Consider the following 20,082-nt stretch of genomic DNA (forward strand, 5'->3'; position numbering starts at 1 on the left):
TAAATTAAAATTTTCAACTTTTATTTGCTACAATAATAAACATATTAAAATTGGTACTTATATTAGAATTATTATTCTTAAAAGAAAATGAGGTGCTTTTACGTAATTGGTTTAGATATTCTAGTTTGTAGTCTTCTAATTCTTCAGCTGCTATTTTTGGTAATAGTGGATTTATGGCAATACACAGTTCTAAAACAAATAAAAGAAACCATAAGTATGATTAGGTTGTTATTAAAAAGGGAAGAGAAGAAAAAATATTCCTAAAACAAAAAATAAAAAATAGAAAACAGCAATATGTAAAACATAATAAGTGTAAAAAAGAGATGGAAAGCAAAAGAGACAAAAACGAACACTTATTTTCTTACTTTGCCACATATCCTCTCCTCCAAGTTCAAAATCGATTCTCTCGGTCTCAAGAACATAATTTTTAAATCCTGCAGTTTGCAATAGTTTTATATATTCTTCTTTGGGACTCTCACTATAGTAAAACGGCGAGACAGTAGTACGTTTCCCGTATTTCTCCCATCGTGGTACCTCGCTCAATTTGTGGAAGGCCATATCTGCTAAACTGTATTCCATAACAGTGAGAAACATTTGCCCACCAGGTTTTAACATCTTGTAGAGGTTTTTAAAGGCTTCACTGAAACATTGTAATATAAAAATTATTACATATTATATTTTACTCTCCATGTTGTAAAAAGGAAATCAATAATAATATTATAAAAGAACAACAATTTTCAGGATGAACAGACGAGCGTAGGACATTTCGACACCAAGCAGGTAGCTACTAAAATTTAACGGTAATTTTCGACACCAGCCCCAAAGGCCGGTTTTTATCTTACAGGAATATTCGACACCAAATAAATATAGTTGCGGCATAAATAAAATACCATAATTGATTATTGCATTTGTTTATTTTATAAAAATAATATACTCATCCTCATTCAATCCCCTACTTTCTCAATATCCCTTCCAGATTCAAAAATCAACATTCCACCACAAATTTTAATTCGCCGTATTCCTCAATACCAACTTTTAATCTTTCTAAATATGTTTAATGGATTTCAAGAAAAAATAATCATTTCCCAATTTAAACTTACTTTCTACTTTTTACAAAACTTAATGACCTATTATCTATTTCACTGAGTCTTATTTAGCGTAGGCTAATGATCGAATCTTCCTCGAAACACTATAATGGTCCGCGTCACTCAACTTGTTTATCTTAGGCGCATTGTTACCGAGTTTCGTACACTTCTTCGAATCACTTTCTTAAAAACTAAATATAATAATTTGTTGTATACAGGTTGTTCTAAATTTACATGCCCGTGGCTGAGAAAATTGAAAATCTTTTATATTAATTTGAATTTTGCTTATAATTATAAATTTTAATTCTCCTATCAAATAGGAATATAACAATACATTTTATTTCTCTAACGCGGCAATAATATCTAGTCCAGAAAGCCACTGCGCATCCGCTAGGAAAAATATTCTAATTCGGATTTTTTGCACAATCTTACTCAAAAAGGACTCCTTTTAACAAATTTACATGCTTCCAGGACCAAAAGGTGGTCAAAAATTTTTTAAACGTTTTTTTTTGTTTTCTTCCTAAAATAATTTTTTTGCATTGAAAAAAATTTTTTAGGTTTTCTGGATCATTCCAAACAGAAAAGGTCTTTAGTGACTTTTCTCTGAAAATGATAGTTTTTAACATATAAGCGATTAAAAACTGAAAAATTGCGAAATCGGCCATTTTTGACCGTCAAAAACTATATGAAAAACTTAAAATTTGAATGTTACCAAGGTAAGTAGATATTCTTTAAACATCGATTGATGAAATTCCGAAGAGCGTTTTGCAATACAATGTTCAAAACTCTTTTGTTTTTTAATTGCTCTTCAAGCGTGCGCGACACTATTTTCCACCGAACATTATGGTGCAAATGAAAGGAATAAATTCGTTATTTCGTAATCCGGCGACTTTAAGGAAAAATCCCGAAACAGGTCGATTTTTATTTTTAAGTTATGATATTGTGGCATATATGGTATACTAGTGACCTAGTAGTCATCCATCTGGGCGTGATGACGTAATCTATGATTTTTTTAAATGAGAATAGGGGTCGTGTGGTAGCTTATTTGAAAGCTTCTTCAATTCTCTATTCAGTAATGTAAATATTTACATAATTATTTATACAGGGTGTCCTACTTCTTTTTTTTTAATTATTTAATTTAATAAAAAATTTTTGGACACCCTGTATAAATAATTATGTAAATGTTGAATTACTGAATAGAGGATTGAAGAAACTTTCAAATGAGCTAGCACACGACCCCTATTCTCATTTAAAAAAATCATCGATTACGTCATCACGTCCAGATGGATGACGTCACTAGTATACCATATATGCCACAATATCATAACTTAAATATAAAAATTGACTTGTTCGGGATTTTTCCTGGTAGTCGCCGGTTTACGAAATAATGAATTTATTCCTTTCATTTGCACCATACTGTCGGTGGAAAATAGTGTCGCGCACGCTTGATTAGAAATTAAAAAACAAAGGAGTTGTGAATATTGTATTGCAAAAAACTCTTCGGGATTTCATCAATAGATGTTTAAAGAATATCTACCTACTATGGCAATATTCAAATTTTCAGTTTTTCACATAGTTTTTGAGGGTTACAAATGGCCGATTTCGCAATTTTTAAATTTTTAATCGCTTATATGTCAAAAACTATCATTTTTAGAGAAAAGTCACTAAAGACCTTTTCTGTTTGGAATGATCCAAAAAACCTAAAAAAAACTTTTTTCCATGCAAAAAATAATTTTAGGAAAAAAACAAAAAAAAACGTTTAAAAAATTTTTGACCACCATTTGGTCCTGGCAACATGCAAATTTGTTAAAAGGAGTCCTTTTTGAGTAAGATTGTGCAAAAAATCCAAATCAGAATATTTTTCCTAGTGGATGAGCAGTGGCTTTCTGGACTAATCTGAATATAACACAACTAGTAATTTTTATACATTTTACAGTCGATATTTCATGTATACAATAATTTATTAGCTATTATAGGAATGGTAAGATATAGCTTTAATAAAATCTAATCTATCTACGTACGTATTTGTTGGAATCGTAGTGTACCTATCATTTTCTCTAAAATTGCTAATTTAGCCTTAACGGTAGTATCTACTATTTATTTTAACATAAGTGCCCACTTAAAACTTTTTAATAAGCATAAAAACAAAAGGATGCGTTGAGTAAAAAGAAGAATTAACCCTCGAATGGAAAGGTCCGCAGGCATTCGTGGTCCTCGTAATAAACCTGGATTCTGATTAGACCATATCTGTGGTGGAAATAGACCATCGATTATGTAATTTTCCGGTAAATAATCTGCACATGATCAAGTGTTAAGGTTTATATGATATTAAATCATAAACAAAGCATTCTTCAACAATTTTGCAATTTCTGAATTTGTATTCTTATATTCTTGTACCAAGTCCAAAGCTTTAATTTTTTTAAACATCATTTTTTTACATCAATTTTGATGTAAGTGAAAACGGCATCCGCGAATTTTTACATTGGATCACATACCCAATACAGCACAGTGAATGGCTTATTTCCAAGTCCACAAATATTTCAATTGACTCTAATGATAATTGAAATGTTGCAAAAAATTTTAGACTTTAGTAAACAAAATCAATTTTTGTATGTCATCGACAATTTGTCCTTTAAAAAAGAACATAATGTCCAATTTCCAAGCCATGTATATTAAATAATTGGAGAAAAAAATTTGTACTGTATGAAAATTTACTATCCCTATAAAAACAAGACGTCAAACAAGAAATAAAATTAATAATATTCGTGTAAGTTTAGATGCAAGTGATAATAAATATTGAGGAAACCCAAGTAATTACCCAGCTACTTGATTTACCGCGTGGTGTCGAAATTTCCTGTAATAAAATTTGACCATTGGATTACCCCATGTACACACACGGACGGGGTCGAGTTCGCTCCCAATGGTAAGAATTTTACCTGAACTAAAAAAGGTAGAGTCCGAATTGGCTCCCATAGACAAAATTCATTTTACCTAAACATGTCGAAAATATCACCCAGCGTTGTCACTTCTTTCAAATTTTCTCTTTTTGTTAGAAACAGGTACCTTCCTAGAAATATCTATGGGAAAGGTGGAAGACCTAACCCTTCGGTCCTAACTTAACTTTCGTGTATTAGAGTGTAGAGCGCAAACCGGCCGATTTCAGGTAAGAGCGCAAAACGGTCGAGCGCATACCGGCCGACACCGATAATTTGTGTTAAAATTGCCACATATGCCAATGTTGAACTAAAACAAACTCTAAAAGTATTTGTCTAAAAGTATAATTTTCCTATAAAAAGTCTATATCACTATGTAAATTTCCTAAGCAGTATAAATATTACACGATTTGGCAACAATGTCTAATGTTTCCGCGATTATATGAGAGCCTACCCGCATTCATGCGGGAGCCAATTCGTACCGTTCTAAAATATACCTGAACGAAGCGGAGCGAACTCGACTTCACCCACACACACAAGTTGATGTCGAAAGTTCGCCCGCCGGAACAGACATCCGTCATTCAGTCAGTTTTAATAGACTCTTTAATTAGACAAACAAACAATGCTCTTCTGAACAAAATACAGAGAACCAAATAATATTTATTGATCTTCAAAAGGCCTATTATGTTGTCCTTTTAGCCAAGCTGTGGCAGGTGCTGGAAAACAAGAGAATTCCATCGATGTACATTAATGATATGAGAGAGTTGTGCGACGATATAAAGAGTTCAATAAAATTAGACAAAAGGTGACAAAAACACAAAGGTGACAAAAGGATTTCGCCAAGGCTGCTGCATTGTACCTACGCTCTTTAAGATTTGTTTGAGGAAGATTTGTATATCTCGAAAAGAAAATATGAATTTATGTGTCTTTAATTTAAAATAAAAGATACAGATATAGCCCTAGATCCCGCGTATCAAAAAAAAAGTTGATTAATAACAAGCTTAACGGTGTCTAGTAGGACAAACTTTGATGTATGGGAACACTGGAACAGGGGAAGTTTTAATTGTGGATTGTGTCATCCTGGCAAATTTATGATTGTGAAAACTGGCAGGCCGTTTTTAAGTTTATGCAATAGCAAACTTTAGATAATATATGAAAAAAGGTTTGTCTGACAAATATGTTGGGCATTTTAACAAGTGTCGGACAAGTGTAGAACATGTTAAATAACAGGAATTACGTTGGTGGTAAATAGCGGTCTGAGACAGAGAGAACAAAAATAATGTTTGCAACAGTACAGATAAAAAGGCTTAGAAAAATCTATGGTAAGACCCAGTGGGACTGATCTAAAAGTACAGGACAGGGTGAGAAAGAGAAGAGTCGAATGGAATGATAATATAAGATGAATAAAAACAAATAGAGTAGTAGAGAGACGGTTTCCCAATAGGAAGACAATCAGTGGTAAGACCACGAAAAACGATGGAACCACAACTTAGGTACTGGAGGCACATTGAAAAACAGACAAGGTCATGAAAATTAAAAAGAAGTTATAGCCCGGGAGGTAGTATCAAATTTAACCGGAGCAGTTTAGCATGGCTGTTTTCTTTTTATTTAGTTATGTGTTCCAAAGCTTATTAACAAATGATGTGTCAGCTGGCCCAAAACCGGGGATTTTAGGCCAGAAAAGGTAAAATGTGAAACTTGATGGAAAAACGCTACAACTTATATATAAAATATTTATCTCCGTCACTTACGTGTATAATAGCCAAGAATACCTATCTACTGGCTTTCACCAAGACGACTCTGGTTCAAATCCTGGCCTTGAAAAAATTTTTTGTTTTTAAAATTGACATTTTGATTTGAAAAATAATTTGTTTTTGATAATACCACGTTTTTATTATTTATACGACACAATATAAAAAAGTCTGTATGTCATTTTGCATTTGATCATATTATAATAATATCATAATATTATAGTACACAAAACATACCCAGAACTTGGAATGAAGCAATCACACTATTATTGTTTAAAAAAGGAGACAAAAAAGATCTGAACAATTATAGACCGATTACCTTACTTAATATTATGTATAAATAATCGTTAACTAAAATATTAACCAACAGACTAACTCCTAAATTCAACAATTATCAGACCAAGGAACAGGCAGGATTCAGAAAAGGCTACAATGTGATCACCTACTGACAATGAAGTTACTTATTGAGAAAATAAATGAATACCAAATACTCATATACAGTATGTCCCTGTAAGTTGTATCCATATGGAAAACTTTTTTATTGTTAACTTTACGAAAAAAAGTTATTCTTCATAAAAAGCTCTGCATGCTCCAAAACGTAAGATTTAACCATCAAATATCAAATTTTTTGAATATTATACGAGGTATGTCAAAAAGTTTGAATTTCACTCAAGAGTAAAGTAGCCTTATTTTTGACAATATTGAAAATCCCTATTATGAAAAGATGTTTGGAATTAAAAACTATATTCTAGTATGCAACTACATCCTTCTAATTGAAAAAAAATTTTTTTTGAAAAATTATGGATTAACATTATTTTCAGTTATATCAATTCAGATAACTCTTTTATAATTAATTTTACGAAAAAAAGTGATTCCTAATAAAAAGTTCTACATGATCTAAAACCTAAGACACAACCATCTTATATCAAATTTTATCAATTTTATACGAGGTATACCAAAAATATGAATTTCGCTCAAGAGCAAAATACGTTTATTTTTCAAAATATCGAAAATTGTTATTATGAAAAGTTATTTAGAATTAAAAACTATGTTTCAGTATGTAATTACATCCATCTAATTGAAATATTCTGAACTACAAAAATACTTTACTTTTGATCTAAATTTATCTTTTTTGACACACCTCATATAAAATTGATAAAATTTGATATAAGATGGTTGTATTTTAGGTTTTAGACCATCCAGAACTTTTTATTAAGAATCACTTTTTTCGTAAAATTAATAATAAAAGAGTTATCAAAATTGAAATAACTGAAAATAATATTAGTAGTTATCCATAATTTTTCAAAAAAAAATTTTTCAATTAGAAATATGTAGTTGCATATTAGAATATAGTTTATAATTCCAAACAACTTTTCATAATAGCAATTCTCGATACTGTGAAAAATAAAGCTACTTTACTCTTGAGTAAAATTTAAACTTTTTGACATACCTCGTATAATATTCAAAAAATTTGATATTTGATGGTTAAATCTTAGGTTTTGGATCATGCAGAGCTTTTTATGAAGAATAACTTTTTTTCGTTAAGTTAATAATAAAAAAGTTTTCCATATGGATACAACTTACAGGGACATACTGTATATGGCATTTATAGATTTTGGAAAGGCATTCGACTCCTTAGAACACTGGGCAGTGAAACAATCACTACACAATAGCAGAGTAGATTACAGGTATACAGAACTAATCTCTAATATATACAGTAAGGCCACAACTACGATCCAACTTGAACAGAATACACACCCCATACCTATCAAAAGGGGCGTTAGACAGGGAGATACGATTTCGCCGAAGCTCTTCAACCAAGCTCTAGAAGACATTTTCAAGAGATTTCAATGGGAAGAATATGGAATCATCATTAACGGCTAATACTTAAATCACCTAAGATACGCTGATGATTAGGGTGGAACGAAAAATTCGAAGTCATTATTTTTTATGGGGCTAGTGCGAAAAAGTTGTGTTTTGATGTATGATAAAACTGTAAGAAATCTTTTTTGTATTGGACCCGATCTTCAGGTTCCATATTAAATTTAAATTTTTGGGAATAACAAAAAAAAATATAATATTAAAAATTTATTTTTTTATCAGTTCGTTGAATCTAAATAATTGTTTTATGATACAATATACATTTTAAGATTGATAGTCTGATTTTGTGTTAAAAAACGGCATATTTCTAGACTGCAACCTTGAACGAATAAAGCCATCCCTTGATTCTGGTCCACAAACAGCAGCTGATGCTTCAGTTACTAACTTAACAATTATTTCCACGGACTTTGTATGACAAGGGCAGTTTAAAACATCTATGTTGTTGTAATTCCCAGAATCAATCATATCCCTTACATCTTCATTGGAAATATGTTTTAGCAAAGGAGAAGCCGTAACTTTGAACCCAGAAACAGAAATTAAGTCATTAGTCATTATAATCTGCAGCACTAAAATTTAATGTTGGTATTTTGAATCTCCGGATCTTTTTTTTTCTGACTTTCTCTAGCTTTCGGCACTCTGCGTAGTCTTAGCTCCCGTATATGTTTTCGTTCATCTTTCATCATACCGAGAAATACATTTTCGGGATGGGCAAAATAAGCATTCCTTTGGATAACGGCATCGACAATTTTTCTTAGGTCAACTGTTAGAAATCGTGAATAATGGATCATTCGCCATAAATATTTTGAACCATCAGAACAGCTAGGATACAGTTTTATATAAAACCAAACTGGTGCATTCACCTTTTGGATGAAACTTACTAACATAATTAATTGGGGGCTGGGACACTCAGTTCCAACATACAATCGAAGCAACCGATATCAACTGTCAGCCACCTTGCGTGTGATATTTTCCCAGGTTTTTTAAGGCGCAAATCATTAGGACATTTTCCCGCAGAAACTGCTTGACTGATTTGGTACAAGTACTTCTGATCGGTACTAAGGTCTGTTGTTTTTAATAATATTGCAAGGTTGTTTTCTATTGCGACAAAATCGATAACAGCCTTCTCTTCACAGCGTTCCAGAAGTTTCCCTATTGGCCCTGAAAAATCAAGTGGTCCACTGGTGCGTCCATCTAACTGTTGAATTAAATGACGTAGAGGTAGCTCATTGCAATGAAATAAGCATACTAGCCATTGAAGTGAAGTGCCGCAGTATTTGTGACGTAGATGGTTGGACTGTAACTGTTGACAAAGGAGCGATGAATTCTTCTTCATGATCATCTTCATCAGAAGAATTTGAGTCAGACAAGCTGCTACTTATGAAAGGATTAGAGGAATCTACGGTACATGCTTTAAGAACAATTTCGTCAGTATTATATTTTTGAGAACTTGCCTTTGCCTTCATGGTTCTTTACATTTTCTTCCTTATTGCTCCAGATGCTGCAATATCCACTGGTCCAATTGCCATTTTTTGACAGGATCGTTGATCTTGAAGAAAAATTCGCTCATTTTGTGGTACTTTCTTGATTTTATCACAAGTACACACACAGTTCCAGTCATGTTGCCCTTGCAAGCTGCGATATTCATTAACTTTTTACACTCCTTTCGAAACTGGCAAATCTTTTCTATTTATGAATCAGATGCTTGCTGAGTTGTTGTGTACCTATCGCTTAAGATTTTGATACTCTAATATAAATGTTTTTAATCATATCTTGGATGCACTTACCCGATAATGTTGGAATAGAAGCTTTTATTCATATTTGTTCTACTTTCGTTGCAACGGCGTTCAACACGTCGGCACTAGATGGATCTTTGTTATTATTTGTCAACTTAAGTTCATTAGGAATAAAGAGAAAGCACTTTAGAATGTCACATTTAATTGGTAAAACAAGACCATTGAAATTTGATCAGAGCCATATTGATTTTTTCGACAAAAATAATTTTTTTGTTTTTTCATTTTTCAAATCCAATATGGAACCTCAAGTTATTTTTTTACTTCAAAATGCTCTCGCACCAATTGTTTTTTTCACCTGACACAACTTTTAAACGATAGCCACAAGAATTTTTCTTTTCTTTTATTTTTTTGACCTTTTTCGTTCCACCCTACTGATGATATCGTCATTATCGCTACAGACAAGGAACAACTACAAAAATTGATACAAAAACTAGACCACGAAGCCAGTAAAGTTGGATTAATAATGAATTACAGCAAAACAAAAGTGATAACAAATCAAGAGGATGAGTTAAGGATCGTAGTTAAGCAAAACCAAATAGAGGAAGTGAATGAATACATATACTTGGAACAAATAATAAAATTGAATAGAGGCAACCAAACATCAGAAATACAGAGACGAACGAAGTTAGCGTGGGCCTCTTTTTGTAAGCTCAGCTTTGTATTGAAGAATAAAAATTACCCTCAATATCTAAAAACGAAAATCTACGACCAATGTATTCTTCCGGTCCTTACATATGGATGTCAAACATGGACGTTCACAAAAGCGAATATGGACAGAATTGCGTAAACACAAAGAGCAATGGAAAGACAAATGATCAACGTAAGACTGTCAGATAGAAAAAGGAATTTCTGGGTAAGAAATATCACAAAAGATAAAGATGCTACTTGTCAAGCAGCTAAATTAAAATGGAAATTCGCCGGTCATACGATTAGACAAAAAGACGAAAGATGGAATAAAATTATTACAGAGTGGAGACCATGGACATTATAAACGAAAGAGAGGGAGAACACAGATGAGATGGGTAGATGACCTAAAACACCAAGCAGGTTCAAAATGGATGCACATGGCTCAGGATAGAGATTGGATGTCGCAAGGCTAATAGAAGATAGAATATCATAATATTATTATGATTGACCTTAATAAACAAAGTTGTTGTACATAACCCCCTAATAAAGCTTCCTTAGCTAGTACGACCAATCTATTGCCCCTCCTCCCTCCCCGACCCTAATTTTTTACTTTTTTATCACCAACCCCTCCATTAATCTAAATATTTTCTTGTTCTCTATTATATATAAAAATGAATGTTTGTCTGTATGCCCCTTCTCGAATCGTAAACTATGCATTTCATCATAATATGATGACCTCAAGCAAAGTTGTTGTACATGAACCCGGGAAGGTTTATGAGTTAATGCGACCAATCTAAGTACAGTCAAACCCGCTTATTAGAATACCTGTTAAAGGAATATTCCGCTTTAAGGATAAAAATTTGCTGTCCTGGACCGTTTCTACCAGCCACCAATGATCGGTTATAAGAATACTTTTGCTTGACACGAAGGCTATTCCAATAAGCGGGTTCGACTGTAATCATTATTTACGCAGACACCACAAAAACAATATTGTTTATTAGAAAAAAAGTAGGTATACGCAATATTTTTGAGTATTTTTTGGTTTTCTGGTAATTTTTAGGTATTTAACTTTTAAACATTTTTTAGTTCTAAGGCGGTACGAAGTTAGCCGGGTCAGCTAGTTAATAATAAAAAAATATTCTTGAACTATGTAGTTTGGCAAAGATTAAAAAGTATAAATCATTAATTTATGAATTTTAGATTGTAAGAAAACAAGCGTCAGCTGAATATAAATGATCAAATGCAAAGTTTACGATTCTATAAAGACATAGACTTTTTTACATTGTATCGTATAAATAATAAAAAAGTGGTATTATCAAAAATATTTATTTTTCAAATCAAAATGTCAATTTTAAAAACAAAAAAGGTTTTCAGGGCCAGGATTTGAACCCGAGTCGTCTGGGTGAAAGCCAGTAGCTAGGTGTTCTTGGCTATTATACACGTAAGTCACGAAAATAAATACTTGACCTATAAGTTGTAGCGTTTTTCCATGAAGTTTTACATTTTACCTTTTCTTGCCTAAAATCCCCGGTTTTGGGCCAGCTGACACATAATTTGTTAACCCTTATCCGGGCAAGGTGGGACCAAGGGGCCCGAGACGCCGATTCTTTTATCATAAACTGATAAAAAAAACTTTATTTAATTTTATGCATCACTGAATTTGTTTAGAAATATGTTTACTTCAACATAGTCATGAGCTATTCAAAATATTCATTTTCATTTTTCAAATTATTGCGTCGAAAAAATTTTGTCACGCAAACGGGCAACACTGGCCCGTCGGACCCTATTTGTATTTATACCTAAAGTCTAAAATTTTTTTACAGAAGTTAATCTGGCAGTCAGGTAATGTTTTTGTGGATTATTTAAACGACTTTTATGATTCCGGAAATCCAATAATAAAGACTAAACGTGTAACATCACGTGAACATCAAAGAGATGCTTACAATAGGTGTTATATCTATTATAAATGAATTTTAAAAACTGATAATCATTGGTGGAATGCAATAATATTGTTAGGTAGGTACCTGTACATATTTTGAAATAAATAATGCATCTGCTATCAGTCGTTTGATATCGATGTTAGTGTCGACAACTAAGCTCCTAAAATTATATTGAATTACAGTGAAAGTAGATAGTGCGAATAAAATGTTCCGAAAACCATTATCTGCTGCAGAACTGCAAGATATTGCATCATATAATTTATGGGATTCTGATGATGAAGAATCTCCTGCAGTAGGTGGCATTCAAAGTGGCTCTGAAATTGAAGATCATCTTTCGGAAGGAAGTGAAGGGGATGATCAGCAAGTAGTATTGAGTGATAATGAAGAAGAATGTCTAGCTACAAGTTCCCAGATTTCAGAGTTTGTAATTTTTGAAACTAAGCTCTGAAATTGAAGATCATCTTTTGGAAGGAAGTGAAGATGATGATCAGCAAGTAGTATTGAGTGATAATGAAGAATGTCTAGCTACAAGTTCTTAGATTTCAGAGTGTGTAATTTTTGAAACTAAGGATAGAATTAACTAGAAGAGTCCATTTAAGAGACAATCCATATGGTCAATGTGGAGAAATAGGTGATTCTGAACATATGATATTAAATTGCCCTCTAATACAAATAAATATAAATATGTTTATAAGTAAATTATACAGTTGTAAAAATATAACACACCCAATAAATTTAACATATATATTATCACAAACTAATAATACAGAATTAATGCAATTATTTATAGAATATATTAAAAATATAAAAATCAAATTATAAACTAACTGACGTAACGACCGAAATTAAAATCTATTATAATATTATATAGTCCAAGTAATAAAGCTTAAAATAGGACAAAACCTCGCAATTTTTACAGAATGTATCGATTTGCTTGAAAATTTGAGAATACGTAGTGGATAGTCCAAGGATCAAAATCTATATGAGGCCGAAAGGCGCTTTTACCATGGGGGTGGTTGCCACCCCATGTCGCGGGTGGAAATTTTTTATTTTATTTTGACCGCAAAAGTTGGTAACAACATTCATTCTAAGACAAATCCGTTCTATGGTTCATTCCACCAACATACGCCTGTTTTGGATTATCGCGACAACGAATATTTTCAGTGTGCAACATAAGAAGTACGAAAGTAAATGGATCTGATAATTATTCCAATAAACAGCAATGTAATTTGCAATTTACTTTCGTTCTTCATATTTTCCACAATAAAATATTCGTTGTCGAAATGATCCAACACAGGCGTATATTCGTGGAATAGGGTATATACATTTTTTTGATAAAATTAATAGTTTTAGATTTATTCGCTATCGAAGGTCTTAGTTTTATATCGAAAAAATCAATGTTTTTAATCAGTTTTCTGCTAATAACTCACAAAGTTTTTGTTTTATCAAAAGAATTTTGCTTAACAAAAATGTAGCTTTTAAAAAATAAACAAAACCGTTTTTTAAATTTTCTTTAAGACCAATAGTAATCGAGCTATGCTTTATTGTATGTTAGCTCTTCTTCGTCAAATGCTAAATATTGTAGTTTCAAAGTCAAAAGACGGGAAAACTATGAATTTTTCGAGGATAACTTGTTGGAACTAATTAAAAGTATATAAAAATATCTATCTCCTAAAATAAAAAAATCGTTTCTAGCTCAATATTTAAGTAATTTATAATAAAAAGAATGTCAGTGCCTATTTTTTTCAGCGAAAAAGTGATCGGAAACTTCTCCCTACTCACCACCCTAATTAAAATAAGTCATTGACCTTATTTGGTCTTCTTTATTTATGTATTATTAATAGGTTTTAGATGTTTGACCGACTTATAATGATAAATTAAAAAAAAATGGGGTTAAAAGTGAATAACGAATTTTTGTAGTTTGGTAAAAAATGCCCTTTTCTTCGTAATAGAAAGATTAGCTTCAGAGATATGAAAAAATATTTAAATACAAAATTGTAGGTTATTTAATTCCCAAGAACATGGTTTAAAAGAAATTTTTTTACGGCAAAATTGAGTGAGCTACTGACAATTAAAACTTGTAATAACATGCAAAAACCACCTTTACCAACTCTTTCAAAGTCACTTCTTTTTGCGACTGAGGATTTTAAAACGAATAGATATTAATAGCCTTATAGATCTTATAAAAATTATTTTTTTTAAACTTTCTAGGAAGAAAAATAAAAAAGTTACGGTTAAAAAATCAATATATTTTTTTGAAAAAAAAAAAGTAGAAATCCAACTGGAAGCATAATAAGGTAAGTTAGCGGTGTTTCTAGTCATTGACCTTATTTATTTTTCTTTATTTATGCATTATTAATAGATTTCAGAAGTTTGAGTGGCTTAGAATGTTTATTTTTAAAAAAACTGGAATTTAAACCGAATAACGAATTTTTGTAGTTTGGCAAAAAATTACATTTTCTTCAGAATAGAAAGATTAGCATCAGAGATACGAAAAAATGTTTAAATATGGAATTGTAGGTTATTTAATTCCCAAAAACTTGGTTTGAAAAAACTTTTTCTACAACAAAAATTGAGTGAATCGTAAATGAGTATAAATATAAAAAAACATTGATTTTTTCAATATAAAACTAACACTTTCGATAGCGAATAAATCAAAAACTATCAATTTTATCAAAAAAAATGTATAGAACAGTTTTTGCTTAAAATGAACGTTTTTATTAACTTTTGTGATCAAAATATAATAAAAAAATTCCACCACCGAGAAGGAGTTGCAACCACCCCCATGGTAAAAACGCCTTTCGGCATCATATAGATTTTGATCTTTGGACTATCTATTACTTATTCTCAAATTTTTAAGCAAATCGATCCATTCTGTAAAAATTGCGAGGTGAAAAGCTTCGATTCCTGGACTAATAAGTAAACCTGTGTTTTTGTGTGATGTGGTATTCCCACTGACCAGTGGTCATTCCTTATAAAGTATGTAGAATAAGTAGGATAGAAAATGTTAAGTAGATAGATATAGGAAAATATATTGTAAAATAAATGAGCAAAATTGGTGAATCGGCGAATGAGCCTTGAAGGGCCCGTAGTCATACAACTCCAAAGGAAAAAAAACTAGAAGAGTCAACTACAACCGACAGGACGTATGCGATCCTGCGACATAATAAAAAGCAAAGTACACAAAGTAATGTTAGCCCCTGGTCAAAGTGTAGATGGTCCTGTTGACTCCTTTTGTTTGTTTGAGGACGAAAACATTGTGAACGAAATAGTGAAGTTTACAAATAAAGAAGCCGAGAAAGTCATGGGGATTAGAAATATTGCGACTCTACAGAGCTACATATATGCCTTTATTGGACAACTAATAACTTCAGGTAGATCGATATCTCGATGTAGACTGCATACTATAGTAGCACCTTTTTATAATCTAGACAATTTAAATTTAACTTTAATAAAAAATCAAAAAGGATATTAGAAATATATGGGTAAAAATGAATAGTTCATTCAAGAACAGTGGTGGGCCCAACGGACCCGAGTTGCCCGGTTACGTAAGTAAAATGTGTTGCAAGGACAAGGGTTAATAAGCTTTGGAACACCTAACTAAATAAAAAGAAAACAACCATACTAAAATGCTCCGGTTAAATTTGACACTATCTCTCGGGATATTATAATCAAAAACAATATTTAAACTTACCTTATATTCTCTATCATATGTATACAATAAAAACTGAATATATGGTCAAACTTTTCAATAAACTCATCATCGATTTCTTCACTTCCAACATCACATTGAACAAACCTAGCATTTGGCAGGTTGATATTATTTTTCGCGTACTCCAACATAGCTTCCGAGATATCCATGGCAACAAATTCCTTGTAACGGCTCGGCAAAAAGGGCTGTAGACAGTACATCGAACAGTTGCCATCTCCAACCCCCAGTTCCATGATGGATTCCTCGTTTTTCCATTTAATTAGACCTTTATACTTGGCCAGATGATCTTTGGTGGTGGATACTGTTAAGTTGTTGCATTGGTTGTACAATTCAGGTAATATCATAGCCATATTTATGAATTAATTTGTGCAATTTCTTCTGCTGTCTAAAATTTTTTACAAGTTTTACTTTTCTTTGCCAATACTTTAAAATATTCACAGAAATTAGTATCATGTGTTTTATTTATACGTATATCTTAATTGTGTAATAGTTTGATAAATTGCCCAATAAAATGATAACTGTATTTTTAACCCAGTTCATGACCTTTGTTAAATAAAAAAAAGAGTGTCTACATATACAGGGTGTTTGGTAAATAATGGGCAATAGCTTAACCCTAGATTCCTGAGGTTAAAATAGGCCGATTTAAGCTAACTTACCTTAGTACAAAAGTTGATAATAACCGAAATACAGGGTGTCCAAGTTAAACTTTTATTTTATTTATTTTTGAATATTTCCTGACAGGCATGGGACAGCAACACTAAATTTGGTAAGTGGTGCTGGTATTATAAAATCTACTAAATTATGTTAAAAAAACGTTTCTGGCTACTGCCAGAGGCGTACGACGGGGGAACATGAATGGTTAACCCTTCCCAAATTCTACGCCACTGGCGTAATTGCTATTTTAGTGCAATTTTTTGATTCTCCAATACTTTATACGTAAATAACATACTCTTCATTCGTAACTATAAAGCCATTAGTTTTCGAGATATTTGAAGCTAAAAACGAATGAGCATAATACATTAATCAAAATAAGTGTGCCTTTTCATTTTTAACTTCAAATATCTCGAAAACTAATGACTTTATCGTTACGAATGAAGAGTATATTATGTGCATAGAAAGTCTGGAGAATCTAAAAATTATGCTAAAATAGCAGTTTTATCAGTGTCGTAGAATTTGAGAAGGGTCAACCATTCACTTTCCCCTGTCATACGCCTCTGGTAGTAGCCAGAAACGAATATACAGTGCTAGTCAAAAGTCCGTACCCCCCTCGTATCTTTTGAACGGTTATACCTATAATAGTGAAATTTGGAGATAGGAAATAAACGGACGTAAGCTTCTTAACTAGTCATGACAGGTGACGTAATAGTGACAGATGACTTTACAGCGCCACTGTGACAGATAATTTTAAATGGGACCTATATCTATTCAGTCATACTAATATTGTTTAAGTTTAAGCTAATTTTGACGAATTAATGAAATAAATATAAAATTGTGGTTTCATTTAATTAATTCAAAATTCAAAATTCCGCCTATGATTGCTTGTCAAAAAGGTTGACGTTGACGTAAAAACTACTAGAGAATCGAAAAACGTCAACTTTTTTGACAAAAAAACCATAGGCGTACATTTGAATTTTTATTAATTAAATGCGAAGCTACAATATTATATTTATTTAATTTATTCACCAAAATCAAAATCAACTAAAACACAAAAAAATTAGTATGGCTGAGTAGGTATTTTGAATACCTTTCAAACGAGGTATCACTTGCCATAAGGTCCCATTTAAAATTATCGGTCACAGTGGCTCTGTAACGTCATCTGTCACTATTACGTCACCTGTCATAACTAGTTAAGAAGCTTACGTCAGTTAATTTCCTCCGTCCAAATTTCACTATTATAGGTAAAACCGTTCAAAAGATAAGAGGGGGGGTACGGACTTTTGACTAGCACTCTATAGCATAGTTTATTAGGGTGTACAGTGCCTACACTTTCTGCCAAGTATGACATTGATATGTCAAATTGTTTTAAAGTACTCTTTTTTTTAATAATTTATTCTTAATTTAAAACTTTAAGAACTATGTGTGCCCGGTACTATTAATTTTTTGACATATTCTTATGGTACTTCGCAGAAAGTGTAGGTACTGTACACCCTACTAAATTATGTTAAATAATCGTTTGTGGTTAATCCCAGAGGCGTACGACAGGGGAATGTGAATGGTTGACCATTTCCAAATTCTACGCCAATGACGAAACTGCTATTTTAGCATAATTTTTAGATTCTCCAATACTTTCTATGCAAATAATATACCCTTCATTCGTAACGATAAAGTCATTAGTTTTCGAGATATTTGAAGTTAAAAATGAAAAGGCACACTTATTTTGATAAATGTATTATGCTCCTTCGTTTTTAGCTTCAAATATCTCGAAACCTAATGGTTTCATCGTTACGAATGAAGAGTATGTTTTTTACATAGAAAGTATTGGAGAATAAAAAAATTGCACTAAAATAGAAATTCAGCCAATGACGTAGAATTTGGGAAGGGTCAACCTTTCACGTTCCCCCGTCGTACGCCTCTGGTAGTAGCCAGAAACGTTTCTTTAAAATAATTTAGTAGATTGTACAATACCAGCACCACTTACCAAATTTCGTGTTGTTGATCCGTGCCTGTCAGGAAATATTCAAAAATAAATAAAATAAAAGTTTAACTTTGACACCCTGTATTTAGGTTATTATTAACTTTTGTACTAAGGTAAGTCAGCTTGAATCGACCTATTTTCACCTCAGGAATCTAAGGTTAAGCTATGGCCTATTATTTACCAAACACCCTGTATACCATATTACATATTATAATAGTAAGTAATAAACTGGCTAAATTAGCTCAAATTCAATAAAAACCGTTATCTAAAATAATTATATGATACATAGATATGAGTGGTAATTAGGTGAGGACCTACCATTTAAAATAAAAGGAGGGGTTTGGGTAGAGGTTAAAGGGTGTAAAAGTTTTTTTATTTGACATCCTATCGAACAATTTCAAATATAGAAGTTGTACATATTAATATAAATATCTACAACTTTTTAACACAAACTCAACGTTATGGAGAAAAATGAAGAAGATCTTTTTTTTTCAATGTTACTATTCCTTTATTTTTAATTTATGTAAAAATATTAAATTGAAATTAAAACTGGGTGGATATACTCGCATACTTTAATGTGTTCTTATTTAGCACAATTTTTTTTAGAACCAAAACACCCAAAATTTCTTGAGGTTCTCGTGTTTTTCAAAAATACTCCTGTTTCAAAGATAAACTCCTTCCGCTTCTTTTACTTCTGCTATGGCTCATTTTATTCGTTAAAGTATTTACTTTTCGATGAAATCAAAAAAATATAGACGTTCCTATTAAAAAAAAAAATGCGATTTTTTGATAACATTTTTCCATACATTCGAATGGGTAATTATTTTTTACCATAATTTCATACGGTAATAAAAAACTTTTTTATTCTCTTTTAACCCCTCTCTACAAAAATATATTCTATGAGCTGTTTTTGACATAAAAAAATACAAAATTGTTCAATTTTGTGGTCTTAAAGGTGTAGTGTAATTTATAAATATGTTTCAATTACCTTATAAATATTTCTTTATTTTTCACATAAAAACAACAACGGCACTTTTAATGAAAATTCCCGGAAAACGTAAAAACACAATATTGTCTTATTATTTGTAGAAAATGTTGTCAACTTCACCACTCACTTCTAGAGAAAGTTTAAACTTTCTTATAATATTTGAGTAGGTACTACATTGTTTACACTTCATGACGTCATTTAATATATCACTACCAGGTATTTATAATTACATGGCTATTATAATTACATTATACAAAAAATTAATAAAGCAATCTGAATAAAACTAAAATTGACAATCATTAACAAATCGATCACAAATTGTTTTAATAGTCTAAATTATTATAATTAGTTGTATATACCCTGTTAGAGATTTTTACCCGGCCATGTTCCTATCTGAAAATATTGTTGAGTTTTCTGCAACTCAATAATTAAAACCTCTATATTTAATGCATGGAGTTTTTAAATTATTAACAATTTGAGACCAAAAGTTCCCTTTTTCAGAAATTTCATCCATATCAATATTATCCTCTTTTAGCCCAGTAATGAACGGGAAATTCGGCGATACCGTGTAATTTTCAGGGGCAACTCCGAATTGCATCAAAATTTGGATTTAGGTTCTACTTACCCTCCACTTCAAAGTTGAAATTGTGCCGTTGGTTGCTTTTACTTGGGGGGTAACAGTCACCCCTTCTCGGGGGTGAAAAAACATACGTTCAAGATAAGACCGTAAATGGATA

At 31.7% G+C, this 20,082-nt stretch overlaps 1 protein-coding gene across 1 annotated transcript; it reads right to left on the reverse strand.

Moving 5' to 3' along the window:
- On the reverse strand, positions 1 to 16,172 carry LOC114328488 (juvenile hormone acid O-methyltransferase). The gene is made up of 3 exons (XM_028277347.2): positions 15,705 to 16,172; positions 366 to 640; positions 1 to 189 (listed from the first exon to the last, which is right to left on the reverse strand). The coding sequence occupies exons 1-3, from the start codon at positions 16,070 to 16,072 to the stop codon at positions 14 to 16; spliced, it is 819 nt and encodes a 272-aa protein (XP_028133148.1). The 5' UTR covers positions 16,073 to 16,172; the 3' UTR covers positions 1 to 13.
- Between the last annotated feature and the right edge of the window lie 3,910 nt (positions 16,173 to 20,082).

This window comes from Diabrotica virgifera, chromosome 2, assembly GCF_917563875.1.
Source record: "Diabrotica virgifera virgifera chromosome 2, PGI_DIABVI_V3a".
NCBI lineage: Eukaryota > Metazoa > Arthropoda > Insecta > Coleoptera > Chrysomelidae > Diabrotica > Diabrotica virgifera.

Excerpts from the sequence above, each read along its gene's own strand:
- LOC114328488 (XM_028277347.2), bottom strand. The coding sequence starts at position 16,072 with ATGGCTATGATATTACCTGAATTGTACAACCAATGCAACAACTTAACA. Across the intron at positions 641-15,704 it reads CATATGATAGAGAATATAAG|TGAAGCCTTTAAAAACCTCT; the intron begins GTAAGTTTAAAT and ends ACAATGTTTCAG. Across the intron at positions 190-365 it reads AGGAGAGGATATGTGGCAAA|AACTGTGTATTGCCATAAAT; the intron begins GTAAGAAAATAA and ends TATTTGTTTTAG.